This window comes from Homarus americanus, unplaced genomic scaffold (assembly GCF_018991925.1).
Source record: "Homarus americanus isolate GMGI-L3 unplaced genomic scaffold, GMGI_Hamer_2.0 scaffold4060, whole genome shotgun sequence".
Classification (NCBI taxonomy): domain Eukaryota; kingdom Metazoa; phylum Arthropoda; class Malacostraca; order Decapoda; family Nephropidae; genus Homarus; species Homarus americanus.
In genome coordinates this window covers 10,841,496-10,869,013 of record NW_024746161.1, presented here as the reverse complement: position 1 = coordinate 10,869,013, position 27,518 = coordinate 10,841,496, and the positions used below count along the sequence as shown (strand labels likewise).

Genomic DNA, 27,518 nt, shown 5'->3' with positions numbered 1-27,518 from the left:
TAAAACTCCCTCGTTGTACACATTATATCACAGGACAGGAAGATGACTTGATAGAAATGGAATTAATATCGCTCGCAGCCATCAACCATTTCAACTGTCAAACTTGCCTGTAAGCAAACTAAGAACAAACACTAACATTAACGTTTTGTAGAAGATTTGTGCGAACCCTCTCTCATCTCTCATCCTCCACCTCCTCCCCTCCCTCACCCTTCACTCGAACACTCATTCCCTTATCCCTCCCTCACCTCCTCTAATGTCCTCGATCCTCACGCTAAAGAAAATTATTATCTACAATCCCATGATTTCACCCACCACAACCACGCCCACACAGTGATTACACAACGACAGCAGCCTCGTATAAGTCGTCGGCGCAACTGGGTGTGTGAGCGCTCACATAGTATGACTTAACGGAGTCTTAGTGGGGGGTTCTGAGGTGTGTGTGTGTGTGTATGTTGGTTTGTGTGTGTATGTTGGTTTGTGTGTGTATATGTTTATTTGTTTGTTTGTGTTTTCTATCCCGTACCGTGACGAGTAAGCTATACACGTCATGAACCAACTCACCGTCAAAGCCATTACATCACTAATGAGTAGTTAAATCTAAAAGAATTCTATAATAGTTTACACTGACGTCTGTGGGCTGTGGCCTTACACTTTACCCATACGCCCATAGATAACTACATGTGGCCTCTGTGTGAGATAATGACGTCACTACAAGTTACTACTTTCTATTGAATGTTCCACCTGCGAAAACTACCTGTTAGGTACTGATCTTGTTTTTCAAAATGAATCATCGGTAGATATTGTGTTTAATGGATAAATTTGCGTCTTATTACCTTAATGCGAGGTATTTAGATAAACTGTATCATGAAAAATATATGAATAATAAATTAAGCGTGGGTGAAATGTCCTCGTCGGCAACCGAGGGTCAATGTTCCCGCGTCCCAACACCTGACCAGTCGACAACCGTTTCTTCTACCCTGTAGTGCCGAACAAATCTCCACCATGAGTGTTATTTGCAAGTTCCTTCCCCGCTATTACAGGTAAGTTAATAAAATATACAGTTTTTTTTTAACAGTAAGCTAATCAAGCACATTTACAAATTTTCAGTCGTGTAAAAACATAGAGAAGTGAGTGGAAGTAATGAGCTGGGAAACGGATACGTACACGTCATGGCCCAGGCTAGACCTAGTGATCACGTTAAGTAACTGAAATGTGTGGTAACATAGAGGGAAAGTTTTTATGGTTACAGGAAAATATGTCATGAACAAATTTACGTACACTTGAGGGTAATGGTTGACTTGTGATCCAAGAAAGGTTACTTGTAGTTGTTGGTACGCGGTTGTGTGAGGAATGATGTGAAGAGTGACGACTGGATTCTGTCATTCCCTTGGTGACAAAATACATGCATGACTATAGTTTCAATACAGAATACCTTTATTACCTCAGCTATTGTCAAAATATAATTAAGAAATTACGAAAATAAGGACTTGTGGATTTATCATATATTGTTGGCCTTCTTGGTTATCCTTGATTGAATTGCCTGCCTCACTGTTTACTGTTGTTTATATACCCACATTTTCTTGGGATGTATACAGTAAAGTTGTATATCTGCACGGTCTATGTATACTGTATACCTGTTTGTCTATATACATGGTGAACTATATACCTGCATTGTCTACGTAACATGCTGAATCAATTTTAAACTTGCATGAGGATTATATAAAATTATCTATCTATTTGTATGGTAAAGTGATCCAACAGATGCGTTTACCCATCTTAGACACACTTTATGTTGTCAAGAGTTCAAAATATTTGTTTCTATTGCGATTAAGATGAAACTCCACCAAATATATTAATCTAACCTAACTTACTCAAACCTAAACTAACTTAATGTAACCCACCCTAACGTAACCTCCCCCCCACAAAAAAAAGTTAATAAAATAAATAAATAAATAGTGTCTTGCAGGTAAGGGTGATAATATATTTGTATGAGTTGTACGTTAGGATGTCAGGTGTATGCTACAGGTATGGGTGGCCTGTTGTCAACTTCTCGTGGTCATGTTATATACATACACACACACACGCCACTTTCCAGTCATGGTGATGCTACACTATACCTCCACCCTCACTGTATCCGTGTCAAGGTCATCACCATTCCTGAGGCCTCACCACTACCACCTCCTCCACCCAGGCGCTCTCTGCCCTGCCCACCACCTCCCGCACTATAACTCTCTTGGTCCTTTCTAGTTTCTACTGGTTCAGACTATCTTCTTAACCTTGTTCCTCTCCACCGCCAACAGACTCACCACTGGGGGACTGGCTGGCTGGCTGGATGTTTCTGATTTTGATGTTATCTTCCGTTATCAACTTATCAAATCATTTCTCCGGATGATCAAGGTTTTCTGCGATGTTTCATTTTGGATTATGTGAAGATTAAGCATCCCCAGCTTATTTCACCTGCTGTGCAAACACCCTGGCGTTGGGAAGTTTGAAATATAAGTCGGACATATATGAGTGATAGGGGTTGGGTGTAACGTAGAGCTGTTCATAAGTGCGTTCGTCTGGGCCAGGGGTCACCAAACTTTTTTCACAGTGGGCCGGATAACTGAAAGAATGACGAGCGCGGGCCGCATAATCATTCTGTTCAATACTTGCAAGCCAGAACGAAAGCTCTGGTAACGTCAGAGCGTAGGCGGAGCTACCACGAGCCGGGAAGGACTTGGGATCCGGCCCGCGGGCCGTAGTTTGGTGACCCCTGGTCTGGGCTTTTGTTCTTACAATAGACAACATTTAATGATTCAGAAGAGTTGATGGTTAAAAGGCATTAAATAGTGTATCCGTAAATTATCTGAACCATTTACAACTTGAAGACAATATTGATAGAACACACTGGTTTATTTATGCTTGACCAACAACTCAAAAGGTTATTTACATTTTAAAAGGGGGTGAGACAATTTTAGAACATAAGAATGGAGGAAATTACCGCGGGCCTTTTGGCCCATACTGGGCAGTCCCATTTACACCCAACCCCTATCGCTCATATATCCATCCAATCTATGATTGAAGCTACCCAGCGTATTCGAGTTAATGATGATGTTTGGTAATTTGTTCCACTCATCCACTACTCTGTTTCCAAACCAATGTTTACCTATCTTGCGCCTAAATCTAATTTTTTTCTAATTTAAAACCATTGTTACGAGATCGATCCTGGTTGAATAGTTTGAGTACCTTTGTTATGTCCCCTTTGTTTAGCCCTGACTTCCATTTATACACCTCGATTATATCGCCCCTCACTCTACGTCTCTCGAGGGGGTGCAAATTAAGATGCTTTAACCTGTTTCTGTACTCAAGGCTCCCAATGCCTGGGATTAGTCTTGTCATTCTCCTCTGAATTCTTTCTAGGGATTCTATATCCATTCTGTAGTACGGTGACCAGAATTATTGAACTGCGTAATCCAAGTGAGGTCTCACAAGTGCAAGATATAGTTTTAGTCTGATCTTGCTAGTCTTGTAACTAACACTCCTTTGTATGAACCCAAGTACTTTGTTAGCCTTGTTTCGAGCAAATACATGCACATTCTTTACTTGGTTTAAGATTCCTACTTATCATTACTCCTAAATCTTTCTCACAGTCGGATTTCTCTATAACATCGTTGTTCATCTGGTATATGGTTTCTCTGTTTACATCCCCTAGACAAAGTACTTTACATTTGTCCACATTGAATATAATAAATAATAATGGCCATAGTACTGAGCCTTGGGGTACTCCACTAGTGACGTTACTCCAATCGGATTTAGTGCCGTTAATGCCCACTCGCTGTTTCCTGACCTGTAACCAAGCCCTATTCTATTTTAGAATATCCTCCAATGCCATGAGCCTCCACTTTTCGTATTAATCTTTCGTGGGGACTCTGTCGAAGGCTTTGTTAAAGTCGAGATATACCATCACCATAAGCGTGTCTGTCGGCTACTGATTCGAAAACAGCTGATTTTTTTTAAATAAATTAGTCAGGCATGAACGCTTGCTTGTGAAGCCATGTTTGAAATCATTGATCAACTTGTGTTTCTCCAGGTGATTTCGAATAGAGTTTGAAATTATTGCTTCCAGTAATTTGTCTACAATTGATGTTAAACTTATTGGACGGTAGTTAGAGGACAGTGATCTATCTCTCTTCTTGAAAATCGATATTACATTAGCTATCCTCCAGGATTCTGGTACCACACCCGTTTGTAATGGCATGTTAAACAAATTTGCTAAGGGCATACTAAGCCCTTCCTTACATTCCTTCAACGCTCTGGTAAATATCTCATCGGGACCAGGTGACTTACTAACATCGTACTAGTCACTCCTATCTCGCTTATTGTATTTCTACTCTATCTCTGTATATAGTCGGTGCCTCGGGTATCATGTAGATTTATTATTATGGATTAGTAAACAAACCTAGACAACGGACTCTACTGGAAAGAGTATCTGATGACTTTGATGGGTATCCTTGGTATAACGGCATCGCTGTTTACCATTGTTTGTATACCCGAGGTGTCTGAGTACATTGTTTGCATACCTGCACTGTCTAGGTTCATTTTTGGTATACTTGCACTGCCTAGGTATATATTGGTTGCGTACTTGCATTGTCTATATACATGCTGAACCATGACGGTTTTAATGAATATCTATATCAGGGGTTCTTAACCTGGGGTCCATGGATGGGCTTCAGGGGGTCCGTGAAAGTCAGATAAAAATTAATTTTTGCATAAACAAGTGTGAAACATAATTCTTTGTTAAGATTGTTGACTTTATTCATACTTTGTGTATGTCATACACTGTACAGTATGAGGCAATTAATTTTCAATAAAATAAAGTATATTCATTGCATGCAAAGTTGTGTTTATGTGCTTATGTGCATTTTTCTCGGGAGGGGGTCCATAGCTTTCACCAGACTTAAAAAAGGTTAAGAACAGATAGATGATGGATATAGATTCTATATCCATCTGTCTCTCTGTAGAGAAAGTTAACAATAAAAATAACAATGGCAGAATTCATTGTAGGTTAAATTCGTCTTCACTACAAAGGTGCGGTCAGACGGGAGACTCGTAATACCTATAGTTACCTTAACACCGCCTCCACTACTGGGAAAGGTCTCTCGTATGTCGCCTTTTTTTAATATACTGTCCGCCATAATATTAGTGTTGGTTGTCTGCCCCCCACACTCACCAAATGTGTTTCCCCACAACCTGTCCTGGTGGTTGAGTCCTATCTTATACTTTGATAGTCAGCGTTTGCGGTTACCAGTTTGTTTGTTAAATACTTTAGTTTTCTCAGTGGAGATGATGAGGCCAAGGTTCTCACAGGCTGACGTAGTACATAGTTCAGGGTGGTTTCCGTTTCACGATGAGTTTTAGTATATATAGGAATATCATCAGTATAGCTAACAATATTGCTGGGGCTATCTGAGATAGATTTTCATAGAACATTGAACAAACTGGGGCTAAGTACTCCACCTTGGGGTCTGCTATATTGCATATTTTTTATTTCACTTTTGTAACCCTGAAAGAGTACAGCAGCCCTTCTGTTGGTGAAATAATAACTCATCCTTTGAAACAGCCGACCTCCTGTATCCATTTTGGCTAGTTCGTACAATATAAGTTGCCTATTGGTAATATCAAATGCAGCTTTTAGATCAAGAAGCATAGTGTATTTGTGTCTTTTATCACTGTGTATAGTTAAGAGTGTGGTGATGCAATAATGTACACTTACCGTATATGAAACCAATGATGTTAGGTGACATGTGTCTATAAAAGTCTGCCAAGAACCATCCTCTCAGGGGTGTTACACACAGCCAGTTAGTGATACAGGAAGAAAGACATCAGGCTGTCCGGCGTACAACAATACTGCTGGTCCATCATGTAGGTAGATGACCTTAGGCATGACATATCGTACAATGCCAATAATAGTTTGTCCGGTACTGTATTTACTCTCCACCGACCCTCTGAATCTCTATTTTCCCCCTCCCCCTCACTCTCACTCTTCACCCTCATTGTTTACAGTCTGTTATGTTAAAGGGACATTGTTAACGATCTTGTAGTGGCCCACGGAGACAACTGGTGCAGTATTTACACCCAATTATTATTACTTCACGTGGACAACCTATCACCAAGTGTCCTCCCACCAAGGTCAAGTTGCTATGCTGAAGCCTAACTTGAGGGAACGCGCTGTATCTGAGGAGAGGCACTGTATATAATATTTTGTTTGTTATATGATCGTTTAATATTTTCCATCCACACTTTGCTTCCTTGTCTCCTGAAGGTTAGATGTTAGTTCCTTTTCTTAAAGTATTGTCCACCTACAGCAGACAATCATTGGTCTTACAATATTGTTCTATTCTGTTCTCTTAGATTTACAGCTTTGATACGTAAAGGAACCCGATGGCTTGCTAAATCTCCCCAGTATTCCGCATGAGTTTGCTCTTCATTGCACAGTTTCACTAAAGGAGGGAATAAGAGCACCTGTATAACACCCTTCGCACACCTGTCCCGGGCTGAGGATTAAACCAACCCAGGACACAGGTGTGAAAGATGAGCTTCACCGTTATACCACATCGCATTTGAAGAGTAAGCTAGACATTTGAGATCACATCCTTGGCTCTTGTAAACCATGGAGGCTAGGTTAAGTTAGGTTGGATTATATTAGGTTAGGTTAAGTTAAGTTAGGTTAGGTTACAATAGGTTAAGTTAGATTAGGCTAGGTTAGGTTACAATAGGTTAAGTTAGATTAGGTTAATTAATGTTAGGTTCGGTTAGAAAGTTATGTTATATTAGGCTAGATTAAGTTAGATTAGGTTATGTTAGGTGAGGTTATGTTAAGTTAGGTTAGATTTCCATTTGTTTACCCGGTGGTCAAGGCAACTGCTTATGTTATGTGAGGGAAGAAATTTAAAGTTTAGTCATCAGCATAAACACAGTGTACCCAAGCGACCTATGAAAACTATACCAAACACTAGTTGGGTCTCAGGCACGCCAAGTACGTGTCTAACCTTCACATTCAAGGAAATATTGTTTTATGTTACTTTTCAATTGTATTTTTGGTATATTTGTTTAATAATGTTCACCACAAAACACCGTAAGATGCATTAGGTTAGGTTAGGAGGGAGTGAGTCTCATACACAAACCTCAGGTACTGTATAACCTTCATATTGGATCAATACTTGCTTAATATTTGAAGTTCCCTTTCTGTGTACTTATTTAACAGGTGTTGCTCGGGTTTTTTGAGACAGTATATAAGAAGGGTTGCAGCTATCCCTCTCACCTGGAACTGGAGGTGCAGATCATAGCGTATGTCCAATGTCCATCCTTGACCCAAATTAACTGCACATGAAAAAAAAATCATATCAAATTTCAGCTCTTAGTGTGAAAACAAATGTGGTCGTGTACAGGGGGCCAATTTTAGGTGAAGGTCGGGCCACAAATTAAATTTTCTTGAGCATCCTCGTGGCTGTTTACAAAGGCACACCAAATTTCAAGATTCTATCTTCAAAACTGTAGCCATGCATAACGAACGGGCGGATAGAGTCGGCTTATTTATGTATAAATTTCATTAAATTTTCCTAGTTTGGTTTCCATATGCCTGCTTCATTTATTATCATTTCCTAAATTAAATTATCAGTTAATTCACAAACAACGAAGGCTCAAGATAGCTGTGACCGCTTGTGACAATATGACTCGTTTTGTTCTCGTGGTAGAGGTGCTAGTGCTGTACACAAGCTGAGAGTGAAGGTAGCCTGGGGGAGAAAGGCTACCTGACCAACGTCGCAGCCGCACCAATGATACCACACCTGCTGTGGCGCTGACGTCACGGTGGGCTTCAGGTTCACAAGTTCACCAGTGCGTGTGACCTTCACCTGGCCCTCTAGAGAGTCTAGAGTACTCTAGACGCTTCACTTGGGATGTACGAGTATGAAGAGTTAATGCGCAGTAGCCCACTCTCTCTGTGTGTCTGTCTCTCTCACTGAAACTGGAACTTTACAAACAACTCCCCTTTGATAACCACATTACTGTATCTCTAACAGAACTACGACTCAACATTGTACCAAGCATTAATTTAAGGGTGGACCCAGTACATGTACCTGAGGAACTCCAAATACATATCTGACCTTGTCACTCAAGGAAATCTTGTTTGTCTTACAAGAGGTCGATCATGAACCTTACTTTAGGTACTGGGGGAGAAGCGAGGGGGAGGGGAAAGATTAGCCAGGGGGAGGGGGGATATTAGCCAGGGGAAGGGGGAAGATCAGCCATGTAAGGGGGAGGTGGAAGATTAGCAAGGGGGAGGGGGAAAATTAACAGCAGACAGGAAAGACAAACAAAGGGGGAGATGGAACGGATAAATTTGTATACACACTAAAATATTGTAGCATGAATAAACAAATGATATATGTTGGTATAGAAGGAGAAATGATAAACAAAAGAGAAAATGGATAAACAAGAAGGCGGGAAACAAGCACAAGCAGAGGTAAAAGGTTGTGGTTGTTTGTTCGCCTGGTTGGGGACGCTGTACACATACAAGTTGGGAGTAGAATGAGGATAACATCACGAGGACTGTATACCTGATCAACATCACGGCCGCCACCAGATGACGCCGCATCTACTGTGACGTCACGGTGTGCTTTGGGGCTCACAGTCGCCACCAAATGCGCAACTTATGACGTCTGAGGAGTTAATAGTCTGAATCTCTCTCTCTCTCTCTCTCTCTCTCTCTCTCTCTCTCTCTCTCTCTCAGTGCCCATAGATAACGAAACATTTAAGGTCAGTGTTTAATGAAGAAAGTCGAAACCAAACTCTATTAGAAAATGTTCCTTCATCATTTTAAGTCCCTCTTGCGTCCCCTTCTGGATTCCTGTATTCAGACATGGAAAACCTACGCCCAGAGAGGCATAACAACGCAGAGGAACTAGGATGATTCTTCACTTGTTTAAGCTCCGTCCCCAAGGCTAAACAAAGGCGAGTACAGAAAAGACTTGGTCAACTGTTTATGTCTATTTTACAAACCACAACAACTTGAGCGTTATTTTTCTTCTAATTTCTTCAATAGTTTTTAGAAGGCATCGTCTGTGTTGCTGTGTCACTGTTTCTATACATGTGTCTAACTCTCCATAATCGATCTAATTCCATATGATTCATCCTCTTTCAAGATTATGAAAAACATTACTGGTGCTTTTGGTAAACATTGATCGAGTCTCGTAGAGGTTACTGGTGGAATAAATCTTTTTGTCAGCACCACGTGGAGGAGAGGTTGGCTGTGTGGACGAATCCAGGTAAAAAAGTCACAGGAAAAAAGTCACAGGAAAAAAGTCACAGGAAAAAAAGAAAAGTTAACTATCGAATTTTCACCTTTTTTAAGGTTAATATGTCAATCAGTTTCAGTAACCTAACCTAACCTAACCTAACCTTTATTACCGGCCACCATAAATTAATTGTGACTTTTTTTCCTGTGACTTTTTTCCTAGCCAAAATTGTGACTTTTTTTCTGACTTTTTTTCCTGTGACTTTATTACCGGCCACCGTGTGGACATGCGTGTTTATCACCCATATCACGTAACCCCACTTTTACCTGACAATTTTATAAATATCTTTTTTTTTCTTTAAATACACGTTTATTTATCATGGTAGGTTATCGGGCAGGTGATTGTGTCCTCATCCTTACATACATGAATTAATAAACAGTAGAGAAATGAGGGAACAGCTAGAGTACAGTACAGGTAAACACCACACCTGACACGGCTCAGGTATACCCTCACTCTACCGCCTTAACAACAGTCTAGGTCACGGTGTCAAACTCATGGCCCGCGGGATGACGGTAAAATTTATCATCCCGTGAAATTATGAAAGAAATAGATATAATCATGTTTATTAGCAAAATGAATTTTACAAACTTAAGATCAGACAAACCCAAATGAGGTATTCCTGGTAAGCCAGGTAAGGCAATGTGTGAAGCTGTAAACTTCAATCCTACAAATATGTGATATAACACTTGTGTTGGCCCTGAAGAGGGTAACTAAGATAAGAATTGGCCCTCGAAAGGTTTTGTGTTTGACTCCAGACTCTAGGAGGACCTTGACACGTGTGGCGTGTCTTCCCCCTGCTTCTTGACTCATATCCGGCACCTGCCCTCATACCCCCACACAACACCCCTTTCTGCAGTTACACACACCCACACAACACCCTGCCGTCACACACCCACACACCCTGCCCTCCACCCCACACAACACCCTGCCGTCACACACCCACACAACACCCCTGCCCTCATCACACACACACACCCACACACCCTGCCGTCACACACCCACACACAACACCCTGCCGTCACACACCCACACAACACCCCTGCCGTCACACACCCACACAACACCCTGCCACACACCCACACAACACCCTGCCGTCACACACCCACACAACACCCTGCCGTCACACACCCACACAACACCCTGCCGTCACACACCCACACAACACCCTGCCGTCACACACCCACACAATAGAGAATGGGACCAAGAAAAAACACAAAACGATTTATATCAGTTTACCAGGAGGCTGAGAGTGTACAGTAGGAGCACCTGTAAGGAACACTTAGCTATAGTTGTGAACTAGATAGATGCCTTAACCCAGGAAGATATTAGCTAAACATGGGTTCAGAAATAGAGTTATGAATGAGTGGAATAAGTTTTCAAATTCCATCGTTTAGTATATTAGAAGAAAAAAATCCTTGGCTCCCTTGTCGGATTTGAGTGCATATCCCGTAGAGTACAACACCAATTTCAAGTGTTCGAGAACTAAAAGACAACTTGATTAAAAATATCACGCTCCTGTAGATTTATTCAGTGAAGTCATTCCCACCTACTGTATATGCTAACTTGAATCTTGCTATTTTTTAGAAGTTAGTACTGTGAAATATTACTTATAAGTAATGGTATATGAATCGCATATACTGTACTATATTAATAATTAAAATGTATGTCTCACTGTAATTTTGATTATTTGGGCGGGGAAGCTAGCCGTTGGTTTCACCTTAAAATCAGTCATTAAGGAGAAGTCTTAATTAATTAGTTACGAGGAATACTTACGTTACAAACCTTTGAGAATGTGGAACCATATACAAGCTGTCACTGTTTTTTAGGTCATCGATTAAAAATAAACGGTGTATTAAGTTAATTTACTTCCATAGAGATCTTAATTATATCGTACTGTCTTAATACTAAGAAACTGACATATTTATTGTATTAGCAAACGAGCCTAATCATATTTTTAACAATTATAATTCTCGTAAGAACGACTCAGGACCGAACTTAAAAGGGGCCCAGGGCAAGGGTTCATTTTAAGGGTCCTTGGTAACTCGGGAGCCCTAGGCAGCTCCTCTGTTTGACGGGACTTAAAGCGGCGCTGAAGACTGTTGTTGTCTCTTGGCTTTAGTAAGTATAGTGTTTATATTGAAGCTCTAAACTGATCCATACACTAAACTTACATTTTCTATATACGTGCTGAATATGTGTTAACTTGTATGGTGATTTTACTGAAAAAAAAATCTATCTATCTATCTATCTATCTATCTATCTATCTATCTATCTAGACATAAACTACCACTAACATAGAATGTAAAGTAAACGTAGTATTTTACCACTCACATAGAAGATAAAAGTAATATTTGATCAGTAATATCGAATAATTAATATTTTACTCTGACAAAGTAATATTCTACCACCAACAGAAAAAATATAAATAAATTTTATTACTAAAAAAAATAAATCCATAGTTTTATCACTATCAGAGTACAATAACAATATCTCACCATCTACGAGGAAAATAATGTTCAATCACAATTATTTCTCTCTGGCATTAGGAAAGCAAAATTGTACCCAAGTGACTGTTAGGCCAGGAATTTTCTATTATGTTTTACAGTTATAGTTTAAAGTGTTGATAGTATTACCAAACCAACTTTAGTATGTATCTATTCAAACAAAAAACTGAACCATAGTTGGTGAATTAATATTTATATCCCGTAGTGTTTTTAAGAATGGTCAGCAAAGATTTCCTAACTCTTTAGTAATAAGATATTTTATAAGGAATCATATTGGAATTAGATTTGATGGAATTTTAGATTATTACAGATGTTCACAAGATAAATTATGTTGTTATACAGTACTGGAACCTTCTTTCCCTTGATTATAGTTATCAATAATTATACCATGCTGTTTTAATATCTTCATATACTCAAATGAAATTAATGTTTTAATTTGATAGTCTACAATTAATAAAACAAAAAGATAAATTACTATGTTATTTTGGTTTATACTAGCAGGCATTACTATCATAAACCCCAACAATAAAATGAATTTCATATCTAAATCATTACTACAAGGTTGGTCCTGCATCATGGTGGTACTTCAAACACAGGTTGGATGCTTATATGAGCAATAGGGGTTAGGTATAAACGGGACTGTCCAGTATGGGTCAATAGGCTCGCTTCAGTTTCCACCATTCCTATGTTTTATCTTAGGTGATGTATAGAGCATTACGAAAGTCTGCGAGATACTTTTGCTTTACTGTGTACTGGTGAGATAACCTGTAGGAGTGTGTGTTAGGTCACTCAAGGCCACCAACTTCTTCTTCTTCGTGTTTCTTCATGTACCCTCTGTTTATTTTTCCTTCTGATGTTTGAATATTATTCTTTTTTCTTTTAATCTTGGCGTTTTATTGTTTTTCATTCGTTATAATCAGAGAGAGAGAGAGAGAGAGAGAGAGAGAGAGAGAGAGAGAGAGAGAGAGAGAGATACAGATTACAGATAGAGAGAGAGAGAGAGAGAGAGGAGAGAGAGAGAGATAGAGACAGAGAGAGAGACAGAGAGAGAGAGAGATACAGATAGAGAGAGAGAGAGAGAGAGAGAGAGAGAGAGAGAGAGAGAGAGAGAGAGAGAGAGAGAGCTATGCATTAGAATGACGTATTTGCTTCACATTCAAAATCAACCAAATATCATGAAAACTTTGGATCTTGTTCTAACTCTTTTTTTTATATTCAGTATTGCGAAAGGTTCCCTCTGTTGACTTAAGTAGTGATGCAAGTTTACAGCCAGTCAGGAATGCTCTTGTGGTGGTGGGTGTGTGCATGGCAACACCCAATCACATGTAAGCATATGAGCCGGAACCAATCAGATGACTGGTAGCTGGGGGTGTGTGTGTAGGTCAAGCGGCAACCAATCAACGGGCGGGTTACTTGTGGTATCGTCACCTTCCAGTCACCGCTACACATTATTTCCCCCAGGAGAGACAACGATAACTGTTTTTATCAGAAGATATGAGTTGATAATGTTCAGAGACTTAATCCTTTTATAACGTAACAATATAACGAAGACGGAATGATATAAATGGGAAAAAATAAGTTATATTGTTACAAGAGGGAACTTCATGGTGTATCCTAGGAAAAAAATAATCTTGGGCGGTGCCTCGATCAGCTAAGGACAGACTCAAGTGTTTGTGTAGATACAGGTGTCCAGACCAGAGCCACAGGTGTCCAGACCAGAGCCACAGGTGTCCAGACCAGAGCCACACGGGACCATACCGAAGCCACAGGTGTCAACATCATCAATCTATGTAACGATATGTCCACAGTGACGTAATACATAACTCCTGGAAGACGGATTTGATAACTTAATCCCCATCTCCTTAATTACCACACCCTCCTGACGTCACGGGTCTTGGTCGTATCAGTTACCACACGTGTTTACTTTATCAGTGCCAAGGACCAACAGTTACCAGCGCGATGATTGGTTGTCACTACCCTGTTTATGCTCCCCGCCCACTTTGGTGACGTCATCGTGCCTGCCGCGTAGTAACCAACCCGCGCAGAAGTAGAATAATGTAAATATATTGTTTTTTAGTTGTAACGTAGTGAACAGGATTGATAACCTCGGGTCTATTAGGGCAAATTTGTTTGTGTATGTTGTTTATTTGCTGTGATTACGTGAAGTTTAGACACCCCAACTTATTTAGGATAGCGTTAGGTTAGGTTAGGTTAGATTGGGTTAGGTTAGGTTAGGATAGCGTTAGGTTAGGTTAGGTTAGATTGGGTTAGGTTAGGTTAAATTGGGTTAGGTTAGGTTAGGTTAGGTTAGGTTAGGTTAGGTTGGGTTGGGTTAGGTTAGGTTGATTGGGTTAGGTTAGGCTAGGTTAGTTTAGGTTAGGATGTCTTAATATACAGGAGATGCCACGACTAAACAACAACAGGTGTTAGTATATAATTAATGTTTACCTCACTACCTGATGACTCTCCCAGCTGATACTCTTCCCTCAGCTGTTTTCTTCCTCTCCTCCCCTTCCCCTCCTCACCCCCCTTCCTACCCCCTACCTCCAGTCCTTCCCCCTGTTACCCCCTCCCTTACCCCCTTCCCCCTTCCCCTCCTCACGCCCTTCCTACCCCTACCTCAGTCCTCCCCTGTTACCCCTTCCCTCTCCTCACACATCAGCTGATTTTTGTTTGCCCAGCTTTGGGTTGTGCTCCCCTCCCCTCCCCCCTCGTGCCTCCCTCGTCTTATTCTCCCCCCCACTCCACCATACTTCTCCCTCCTCTTACCTCCCCCTCTCCCCAGTGTCTCTCCGTTTCTGGCGCGCACTGGCTGATGCAACTCATGGATACGTTACATGAGAGAGAGAGAGAGAGAGAGAGAGAGAGAGAGAGGATTAAATGACTGGTTTACGTACGTCTGTGTAGTTAAACCACAGGTATGTCCTCACACCTCCAATTAAGGTATCACCTGAATATTAACCACCCAAGTTTATTTCACCTTAAGGTAAACCATCTAAACGTAATTGTGACTGATATAACCTAACCTAACCTAACCTAACCTAACCTAACCTAACTAATTCTACCTAGCCTAACCTAACCTAACCTATCCTAGCCTAACCTGACCTCCCAGGTAATGTTTGGGTATTAATCATCAGGTGAAATAATTTAGACTCGGCTAATTTTCGAGTGAACTGAAAATTTTAACATAGGAATCTTCAGAGTGTCCGTGTTTGTGTTGTGTCTGACGTGAGTTGGTGATGTTGCTACTGCTTAAGGGTGGGGGTGAGGGGGTGGGTGTGAACAGTACACAACCACATTCCTCTCATTAAGTCAACATTCAGAAACATCCTCAAAATGTCTTAAGATAAATTTTCCACTTAAAATCTTAGGTAAAGATTTTGCTGAACACCTCTTGTGAACTGGGTCACGAACAGGAATTCTAAAGACCTCGAATTGCCTTATTATTTGTATACCACTGTTTGTATTACCTCATTGTCCAGGTTATATTGTTTGGATTTTTTTTTTACGGGAATTAGCCCACCCGGGCACAAGTCGAACGACCCACATCCCTGGGGGGCGAAAAATAAAAATAGAAAGAAATTAAAATTAGAAAAGAAAAGGTTATATTAATGTACACCGCCAAGAGGCCGGAAAACCATCTTGTTAAAGTGAGACATTATATGAGCATGGAAACACAGAAGAAGGCAGAGCGTTCCACAGTTTGGCTGTGTGAGGAAAGAAGGATGTACTATAACGGGCTATTCTAGTGTGACGTGTATTGTATAGGAACATTGTATACCTGTACTGTCTAGGTACATTGTTTACCCACTGCATTGGTACATAGTTTACATATTTGCTCGATCTAGGTACACTGTATACCCACACTGTCTAGGTACACTGTATACCTACACTGTCTAGGTACACTGTATACCTACACGGTTTAAGTACACTTATCACTGCGTTGTCTGTATACTTGCTGAACCAGTTGCAACTTGTATGACGATTTTACTCCATTTGTCTCTCTCTTTATCCATCGAGTCCTCTCTCTCTCTCTCTCTCTCTCTCTCTCTCTCTCTCTCTCTCTCTCTCTCTCTCTCACCAGTAAGATGGGTGTAGGATTTGTGTTGTGCCGTTAGCCAGCAGTCAAGGTCTTCACTTATACTACGTTAGGTAGAGAGAGAGAGAGAGAGAGAATTTACTGTCACTTGCATGTTAATAATGACTGGTCAGATCCCACAAGCATTCACCATCTTTAACCGCCCTTAACTATCAACCACCCACAGTCACCACCACTATCAACCACCCACAGTCACCACCACTATCAACCACCCACAGTCACCACCACTATCAACCACCCACAGTCACCACCACTATCAACCACCCACAGTCACCACCACTATCAACCACTCAGTCACCACCACCACTATCAACCACCCACAGTCACCACCACTATCAACCACCCACAGTCACCATCACTATCAACCACCCACAGTCACCACCACTATCAACCACTCCAGTCACCACCACCACTATCAACCACCCAGTCACCACCACTATCAACCACTCCAGTCACCACCACCACTATCAACCACCCACAGTCACCACCACTATCAACAGTCACCACCACTATCAACCACTCACAGTCACCACCACTATCAACCACCACAGTCAACCACCCACGTCACCACCACTATCAACCACTCAGTCACCACCACCACTATCAACCACACAGTCACCACCACTATCAACCACCCACCAGTCACCACCACTATCAACCACTCAGTCACCACCACCACTATCAACCACTCAGTCACCACCACTATCAACCACCAACCACACATACACTTAACCCACCACCACCACAAACACTTGGTAACATGGTCGCTACCCTCCCTCCCCTCCCTCCCCCTTCACCGTGTCCTCCCCAGTCCAACGCCAGACGCAACAAGTTCTGGGGGGGTGGGGGGGGTAGAGGAGGGGAGGGGTAGGAGAGGTGGAGGGGTTGGGGGTAGGGGGGAGGGAGGGGGGAAGTGAAGTTACGTAAGACAATCACATGTCACTTTACTGTAATCTATTTGTGGGAGATAATTAATGACAGGTGTTTGGTACAGGTGAGAGAGGGAGTTGGTGGTATTTTTTGTTGTGCAGCCAGCTCTCATGTGCCAGCAATCCTCGTGATGCCAGCCAGCCCCACGTGATCCCAGCCAGCCACGTGATGCCAGCCAGTCCTCACGTGATGAGCCAGCCCGTGATGCCAGCCAGTCCTCACGTGATGCCAGCCAGCCCACACGTGATGCCAGCCAGTCCTCACGTGATGCCAGCCACGCGTGCCAGCCATCTCGTGATGCCAGCCAACCCACACGTGATGCCAGCCAGCCCACACATGATGCAGCCAGTCCTCACGTGTTATGACAAGACTACACACACACACACACACACACACACACACACACACACACACACACATATAAGTCGTGTGTGTGGCGCCTGTAATGATAGTAATAATAATAATAATAATAATAATATATAATAAATAATAATAATAATAATAATAATAATAATAATAATAATAATAATAATAATAATAATAATAATAATAATAATAATAACATCATCTACACAACCACAGTAACATACACAAACAATGATAACAATTAAACCAATAACAACAACAAGTACTACTGTATAAACACAACACCGAAACTATCACCAAAACAACAATTCAACAATTACTTTCAAATACATCATCAAGTGTAAATACAATAACGACCACTATTAATACAACAGTTTTAAATATAGTACCCGATGACTCCACAGATAGCGCTGCTTGGTGTTGTCCGGGGCAGCGAATAATGGTATAGTTATCCCGGTTTACTCCACACATTTAACACACTGACCACTAAATCAAGGCTTTAGTTCATTAAGGTTAGTGAAGTAGGTGACGTGTATTAGATCCGGGTTTACCTGGCAGCCACCCCAGCTCAGCCACTCCTTTGTTCTCGATAGTCTTATACAAGTTACTGGGATTCAAAATAACCTTGTGCTGGTAGACTGTTCCATAGGTCTACCACCCTCAGCTTGTGTTTGACGAAGTACTTCCTACATGACACCCTGGCGAACGTTGTGTGGTGTAGGGCAGTGAGGGAGTCAACCAGGTGTACCTTGGTCCTCAGTCCTCCATGTTATCAGGAGACACAACAAGGTACTTGCTATCAACTTAACACTGTGTAAGATATGACCATGAATTGCCTTGTTAAACCGATGTGTTTTATAAATCTATTTAGTTTAAAATAATTATTATGAGTTGGCTTGTTCGGTGCTTGTGTCACTCACTATACAGTACATAAATGGAACGTGGACTAAATTAATTACTTGTTTTGTATTTTTTTGGTGAATTATCTAAAACGAAGAAAAACTCTTGTCACGTGTACATAAAAAAAGTTGAATAAGTTCACAGGTGTAAGGCAGCTGGTCCCTCGCCTGACACTCTGATCCCCCTCCCCCCCGCCCTTGTGCCGAATACTTGATGCCAAGTGAGATTTAATAGTACAATGAGAAGATGTGGAGGAGAGAGATTGGGTGTGCCATTCTCACAGTTGACATGTTGAGAGAGAGAGAGAGAGAGAGAGGTTCTTTCACGTGACAAAACCCCTCCATTTACGTAAGAGAGACTGTGGCTGTTGTGTCAAGGATTAACCCAGGAAGATCGGTATACTCGCCAACTGCACTGGCTAACTAGAAACCCCCCGAAATACAATCCACGAATTGATTAATATCCAGGTTACCAATTAGTGCTGGGTTAGACGAGGGCCAATGAGATTCTTAAATGCACTCCTATAGTTTCACCCTGTCTGTGGATCGAACCCTTGGCCGCCACTGGCTTACGAGGCGAGCATGTTCAGGTTCACCGCTCCACACTGACCATTATACAACAGGAGAAGAGAATATATGAGGTGGTGGTGGTTGTTGTTGTCTCTCTCTTGTCCGACGATTAGATATAGCCCGCACCTGCTAAATACGTCTCTCACACACAGTAGGGCAGTGGGCTTCCCGTTTAGTGCCAACATACTTGGTACCACGTGACGGGATTTGGGTAGATGTAGACACAGCCAACGTGACGTACAGTAGATGTCGAAAGCGTGAAGTAGATGTAGACACAGTGAGATAAACGTCGACCCTCAGGTAGGATGTTGACAATAAACTCCTATAACCTCTATGACGTCATAAAACAATTGACGACACAAAACGATCCTCTTTTGTTTGTTATATTTCCATCGGGTCAAATAATACACAAAAAAATCAATAACGTTAATAACAATATCAGAAAAAAAATAATAACATTAATAGCTACAGCGTAATGGAGAGAGACAATGGTGTTGTTAAAGTTGTGAAATTTGTGTTTGTTAGGTTAGGTTTTTTTGTTTTTGTCGTGGTGTTTGGTCATTGATTTATTTCTGGATATAATTGTAGGGTGGAGTTTCTTCCTCTTTGTAAACTGGTCCTAACTGGTGTTATAAAGGAGTGTGTACCAACGAATGTGTGTTAGTTATGTATGTGTGACGATGACTCATGACTCAGCTTCCGGGGGTGACACACACACACACACACACACACACACACACACACACACACACACACACACACGCGCGCAAACAGACAAACACACACACACACACATAGACAGAAACATAAGAATGGAGGAAACCGTAGCGGACCTCTTGGCTCATACACCCAACCCCTATCGCTCATATATCCACCCAACCTGTGTTTGAAACCATCCAGCGTATTCGAGTTACTGATGATGTTTGGTAACTTGTTCCATGCTCATCTACTATTATATTTCCAAACCAATGTTTACCTAAATCTAAATTTGTCTAAAACCATTGTTACGAATTCGCTCCTGGTTGGATAGTGTGAGTACCTTTGTTATGTCCCCTTTGTTTAGCAATGACTCTCATTTATACACCTCAATCATATCACCCCTCACTGTACGTCTCTCTAGGGAGTGCAAATTAAGATGCTCTAGCCTGTCTCTGTACTCAAGGTTCCTAATGCCCGGGTTTAGTCTTGTCATTCTCCAAGGATTCTATATCCATTCTGTAATACGGTGACCAGAATTGAACTGCGTAATCCAAGTGAGGTCTCACAAGCGCAAGTATAGTTTTAGGATGACCTCGCTAGTCTTGTAACTAACACTCCTTTATATGAACCAAAGTACTTTATTAGCCTTGTTTCGAGTAAATACACATTGTTGACTTGGTTTAAGATTCCTACTTATCATTACTCCGTAATCTTCCTCACAGTCAGATTTCTCTATAACATCGTTGTTCATCTAAAATCTAGTTTCTCTGTTTACATCTCCTAAACTAAGTACTTTACATTTGTTCACATTAAATTTCATTTGCCATTTTTCAGACCATTCGAAAAATTTATTTAGATTGTCCTGTAGTTTTGCGGAGTCCTCGTCAGATTTAATTACGCAAATTTACTTATGTTGCTGTCTACGCTTTTTATCTATTTCGTTTATGTATATAACTAAATAGTAATGATCAAAGTACTGAGCCTTGGGGTACTCCACCAGTGAAGTTACCCCTTTCGCATTTAGTGACGGTAATGCTTACTCGCTGTTTCCTGTCCTGTAACCAAGCAGTAATCCATTGTAGAGTATCTCCTCCAATGCCATGAGCCTCCACTTTTCGTATTAGTCTTTCGTGGGGACTCTGTCGAAGGCTTTGCTTAATTCGAGGTTTACCACATCATAATCGTGCCCGTCATCCACTGATTCGAAAACAGCTAAAAAGAATGTTAATAGTTTAGTTAGACATGAACGCCCACTTCTGAAGTCATGTTGGGAATCATTGATCAGATGTTGGGAATCATTGATCAGACTGAAACACACACACACACACACACACACTCACACACACACACAGAAAAACATTCCTCGGGCTGGCAAGGCAGTGGACAGTGGGCATCCCGTTTCGTGCCAAGATACTTGGGACCACGTGACAGAATTTTCGTAAATGTAGACGCAGAGAACGCGAGGTAGATGTAGAAAACGTAAGGTAGAAGTAGACACAGCGAGATAGGCGGAGATACAGTGAGGTAGATGTAGACAAAACCAACAATAAACTCTATAACCTCTGACGTCATAAAACAATTGACTACACAAAACGATTCTCTTTTGTTTGTTATATTTCGATCAGGTCAAAAAAATACATAAACATACAATAACGTTAATAACAATAGCAGTACAAAAATAAAAGCATTAATAAATACACCATAATGTTATTAAAGTTGTGAAATTGGTGTTGGTTACGTTAGGGTTTTTGTTTTGTCGAGGTGATTGGTCAATGATTTATTTCTGGATAGGTTTGTAGGGTGGAGTTTCTTTCTCTTTGTAAACTGGTCCTAACTGGTGTTATAAAGGAGTGTGTGTGTGTGTGTGTGTGTGTGTGTGTGTGTGTGTGTGTGTGTGTGTGTGTGTGTGTGTGTGTGTGTGTGTGTGTGTGACAATGAATCAAGAGAAGGATAAATTCACTGAGCCGCATCTTTCTGGGGTGACACACACACTCAGACAGACAGACAGACAGACAGACAGACAGACAGACAGACAGACAGACACACACACACACACACACACACACACACACACACACACACACACAGAGCTTAATCTGCGAAAGTTTCGTGTTTGACTGGGCTTATGCTGATATTGCAGGCGCCGTACATCCTCAGCAATTTGGCAATACGAAAACATCCTCAACCACTCACTGTCTTGTCAGTTTTCTCGACTACATACAGTATACCGCCATCTGGAAAAACGAAAAACGTCTGTGACTGTCGCCTTCATTGACTTCACCAAAGCATTTGACCTCGTCGACCACAATTTAATCATAAATAAAGCTATCGACCTCGGGTTTCGGAGAAGTCTTATACCATGGCTTACAGACTTCCTTAGTGACGGACGCCAAGCCGTGTAGAAGAGAACATGCAAGATTATTCTCTCCTCTTCCTACCCCACATATCAAGAAACGCTCAACACACCGACCCTCTCGGCTCTCTCTGACCATCACCACGACCTCATCTGCAAATTTGGTGATAAGATTCTGCACCATCCTCGACACCGGCTCCTACTTCCACCCGAGATCCCTCGTTCGCAAATTGCTGTTCGACACCACAACTGCATCCAGCCCATACGAGCACCTACTGATCTCTATAAGAACAGTCCAGTCCCAACCACTGTAAACATAATTACCAACAACTCGTAATCAACCCAGTCAGTCTTACCTTTTGGCACTGTCTCTACGTTGGAATGCCCTGTAGTATGACCTTCTCCCCACCTAGTTATTATATATCATATTTGTATCACTTACACCATGTTACTTGTATATTATTTGTCAATCAAGTGACCCATTCCCCAATTATGTAACTGTATATTTTCAGCTTTCCGGCTGCCACGCTTTCAATAAACCGTTAATTTTATTATTACTTTTATTACACACACTGACAGACAGACAGACAGGCAGAGAGACAGACAAAAAATATGACCTTTTTTATCGAAATGAAAATCAAGGTGAACAAGTTGTGGTAATATTACGCCTCTCTCTCTCTCTCTCTCTCTCTCTCTCTCTCTCTCTCTCTCATTTATATTTCTCTCTCTTTCTCACCTTTTTCTCGTTCCCTCATTTATCTATCTCTCTCTCATTTACCTCTCTATTTCTCACTCTGATTTGCCTCTCTCTATCCCTCACTCACTTACCTATCTCTGTCTCTCTCTCCTTACTGCCTCTCTCTCAGGATTACAACCCTAGAATTATGTGTGTGTGTGTAATAATAATAATAATAATAATAATAATTAACGGTTTATTGAAAAAGTTCTGCAGCCCGAAGGCTGAAAATATACATTGGACATAAATGACTTATTACATACATTGGTGGTTTAACAAAAGCCTTCATTAGAGAAAGGTAAAGGAACATACAGTGAACATATAGATTATTGTAGGTGTTGAACAGCAAACTCGTAGTGTAGTAACTCCTTCCCAGATGGTGTTAGGAGGGACCTCACGTGGTGTAGTAGTTCCCTCACAGATGGTGTTATGAGGGGCCTCACGTGGTGTAGTAATTCCCTCACAGATGGTGTTATGAGGGGCCTCACGTGGTGTAGTAATTCCCTCACAGATGGTGTTATGAGGGGCCTCACATGGTGTAGTAATTCCCTCACAGATGGTGTTATGAGGGGCCTCACATGGTGTAGTAATTCTCTCACAGATGGTGTTATGAGGGGCCTCACGTGGTGTAGTAATTCCCTCACAGATGGTGTTATGAGGGGCCTCACGTGGTGTAGTAATACCCTCACAGATGGTGTTATGAGGGGCATCACGTGGTGTAGTAACTCCTTCACATATGGTGTTATGAGGGGCCTCACGTGGTGTAGTAATTCCCTCACAGATGGTGTTATATGAGTGAGGTGTGGTTCCAGGCCTTCCTATCGTAGACGGATTAACACATCGCTGGTTGTTGGGTCTCACGGGCCGTTATCACTGGGTACCTGGGACCTCACTGTGTGAAGGTTAACTTGGGTACAACTGTTACTGTTGAGTTGTTCTCACTGACTTAAGCACTGTTCACCACTGTTCACCTCTGTTTAACACTGGTTCCATTCCTTTCCTAAATGAAATGGTAACTTCTGGCGAGAACATGTTGATATTCCGGTGGGGAGGAGGGTTCAGGGGAGGGGTTGGTATGGGCCAACTTAACAGTTGACCTGGCTGCTCCGAGAGGAGCGCCAGGTACGTCTTGACCCTTCGGTGGTCAAGGATGTGTGTGTGTGTGTGTGTGTGTGTGTGTGTGTGTGTGTGTGTTCTCGACCACAAGTAGATAAAGCACAGAGAGAGAGAGAGAGAGAGAGAGAGAGAGAGAGAGGTGTACCAGTAGCCTTGGCCCGTGGTGAGGGAGGGAGGGATGGAGTAGCGGGACCACAAGGCCGAGGTGGGGTCTCCTAGGGTGGGTATCTCAGGCTTTTCTCTAGGGTGTGTTGAGGCGTCCTTCGTGTGTGTGTGTGTGTTTAATGAATAATAAGGATATACTGGTTGGTAGAGTTTCCTTGACTATAAGTAAATAACAATTAAAAGAAAATAATTCAGTGTGTGTGAGAGGAGAAATGTTATGTTAGTCTAGCCGCCATATTAGGTAGTGAAGTGTAGGACCTTGTAGTAAGATGCCGCCTATAATTTACAATAATCCTCAACAACACTTACGATATCTGGCTACCACAGTCTCATTTCTCATACGTAAGTGAAGATATTTAGGGGTATCTTAAAAAAACAATTTAAATCCACTGTATAATATATATTCATGGCGATCGCGTGAATACTATTGCATTATAACAACATTGTCCTCACGTGTTGATATGCGAGGAAAATATTGTTGTTTTACTACGAACATTCACGCGAATCATCACGCTAATAATAATAATAATAATAATAATAATAATAATAATACTAATAAATAACCTCAGATTAATTCACCTAATTTGTTTTGATTAAAATCTAAAATGTAACACCATGAAAATATACCGTGAAAATATACTAAGACTTATATACGTTCACTTAAGATGAAGATAAAGTAAAAGTTAATGAATCTTACCAGAATTATTTGTGTTAAGTGAACTTTTGGTGATTATTTTCTGAGGTTTTGCGATATGGTTGAGTCTTTTTGTTTGTGTGTGTGTGTGTGTGTGTGTGTGTGTGTGTGTGTGTGTGTGTGTGTGTGTGTGTGTGTGTGTGTGTGTGTGTGTGTGTGTGTAAAGGGCACTGACCATTCAAGGTTGTGTGTCTCGTGTTGCGTTTTCAGGGTACTATGTAGTGCCCACAGCCCTCACTAACCTTAGCCCTTACCACCCCTAGCCCTTACTACCCCTAGCCCTTACTACCCCTAGCCCTTACTACCCCTAGCCCTTACTACCCTTAACCCTTATCACCTCTAGCCCTACCCCCTAATAACCCTTACTACCCCTAGCCCTTACTACCCCTAGTCCTTATCACCCGTAGCCTTTTACACCACTCGCCCTTACCAACCCTATCGCACCAACACTAACCCTTATCACCCCTAGCCCTTACTACCACTGGCCCTTATTATCCCGATAGCGTATTTCCTTTGTCACCTGTAATCCGTGAAAATACGCAGTACAATACTTACTTCACCGACACGGATAGAGAGGTGAGGAGTAGGAGGCTGTGAGGGAGACAGGTCTGGCACTTGACATTATTAAGGACCTTCAGGTGAGGAAACAAGTGAGACCCCTGCTCAGTCGATCACCAGCCATTGCGTAGGTGGTGAGCGTATTGCAATGTCGCCACACCACCATCACCACTACCACCCTTAGCCCTCACCACCTCCCCTACCACCGCTAGTACCACACCTACACCCTGGCAACAAAAGCTACCACCGTTATATAATTATAGAACCGATAAGAATATCCCACCACGAAGTAGCTACAGTAGAGCATTGTAAATTCTCTAGTAGTTTAAGGCGCATTAATTAATTAGGATATATTAATTATTATAAGCTTAAAGGACGTGTAAACGCTGTAACTAACTTGTCTAGTAAGTATACAAAAACATCATTTACTCTTTGGAACTTACAAAACTCATATTAAATTAAGTTCTTTAGCAATTACAAATTAAAATTATCTTAATGTTCAGATCTTTGGCACAACTAAACACTAATAGTTTGACTTTATAAAATACCTTACAGTCCACTAACCTTTTATTCCCTCCCGCCTTACGTAAACGATCTTGTAAATAAATCTTACATTTTCTCGCCATCTAAGTTCGTTGCTTGGGTACTTTAGTGTTCAGTGCACATTATCGGTATTTTTAACTTGGCTACGAATATCTCTTGTAATTTTTGGTGACTATTACAGTGTAATTACCAATCATGTATACTCGCTGAACTGCACTGTATACCTGCGTTGTCTGTACACCTGCTGAACTGTGTACCTATTTTGTCTATATACACGTTGAAAGAAGTATAAACTTATATGACAATTTTACTGAATATTTATCTACCTATCCAACAACTTCAACAGACGATGCTCAGCGAACAATGGAACTTTCCGTCTGACTACACAAACCCGAGTCAAGTTCTTACGCGATCAACACCCACCACTTATGGCCGCCGTTGTCCTGACATATACAGTATATCTATACATACTTATTACTAACGTCAAATAATCCTGATCAACCTGAGGAAATATCTTACTCGGAAAAACAACATATACTGTTTTCAATTCCCGTTATAATAGTCTAGCATGAGAAGACAATATACTATTCAAAGTTCACTCCTATATAACCGCCTCATAAACCTAGTGCTTAGTTCATCATTATGTATTTGGTAATCATTTTTATTCGAAGTCAAAAAAGTAAGATAAAAACATGAATATTGATATGTTCAGTAAATATTCCGTTACGGTAGGGAGTGTGAGCAGCCCAGAAACTGTAACCAGCCAGCCAGTTACGAATGTCACCTCTACTCTCTGTCACACACACAAAAAAACTAAATTACTGTACAGCTTTTAAAATCTTTGAGGTGTACGGTCTTTGTGCTGTACAATATACTGTGCACCTGCGTTGTTTATAAGCATGCTCCCAGAACTGTACACCTGCATAATCTGTTACCTGCTGAACTGTATACCTGTGTTGTCTATACCTGCTGAACTGTATACCTGTGTAGTCTCTAAACATGCTAAACCAAATGTAAACGTGCGTGACAGTTTTAGTGAACAAATAACTATCTTTCTATCCATCCATCTCTCTGTTCAGTGTAAGATAGAGGAATGTGAACAGGTGGTCGTAACATTGGCTCGTCCCGCCTACCACCTGCGGCTTGAGGGTCCAACATTCTCCAGATGGTCAGGTGATGGTCATATGCAGGTGTAGAGAGAATGTTATTGTCTCATACAGGTGGTAAATAATAGGTTGTGAATGGTTGGTATATAAACTAAACATTAGAATAAGATCAAGTAAAAAAATAAGAAAAACTCGAACGAATTAGAACTTTAGATGAAAAATAAATAAAATTCTTAAACTCAGAATGAAATAATAGACTTGATACAACGATCAGATATTATGTATTCAGATAATTTAGACCTGATTAAATGCATTAACACGGTTCCCTGGATGGAGGAGCCTGGTGCCATCTTGACTGGTGAGACAATGTTCTGTGTTGATGTCACTTGGTTGTCAGGATTATTTATTTATTTATTTATTTATTTTATTTGTTATTTCACCTCTTATCAGCTTGGGTGTATTTATTGTTGCTATTGACAGCATCAGTCACCAAAATACACGGACTTAAAATACTGCCACAAAAAATCCTATCAAGCAATTTCCCACTAAAGAAAATCTCACTACGAAAACAAAAGTGAAATCAACAGTAAAAAATAAATAGGCAAAATCCTAACACTGGGAAAAAAGTACGTTAAAACTCTAGCTAGTATATTTAATGATGTAGAATGCTGTACGCGCTTAAAGTTGTTCAAGTGCAGTATGACTTTATTAACACCAACATAAACCTGGTGTTGTACGATGACGTTTACTGTTGACGTTAGCTAAAATATAAATATACAATACAGTACAAGGATAACATAAAAAAATACAGTTGAGATTCTACCTTTAAGAGTTTTAAGAGA

The 27,518-nt window shown here is 41.0% G+C and overlaps 1 protein-coding gene across 1 annotated transcript in view; it reads left to right on the top strand.

The window, feature by feature from the left end:
- The first annotated feature begins 987 nt into the window (after nt 1-987).
- Nucleotides 988-27,518, top strand: part of LOC121879007 (phosphoenolpyruvate carboxykinase, cytosolic [GTP]-like) — a 49,258-nt gene continuing 22,727 nt past the window's right edge. Inside the window, exon 1 of the mRNA XM_042385459.1 lies at nt 988-1,040. Within this exon, the coding sequence (XP_042241393.1) occupies nt 1,003-1,040 (38 nt within the window). The 5' untranslated portion in view covers nt 988-1,002. The remainder of the gene's footprint in view (nt 1,041-27,518) is intronic.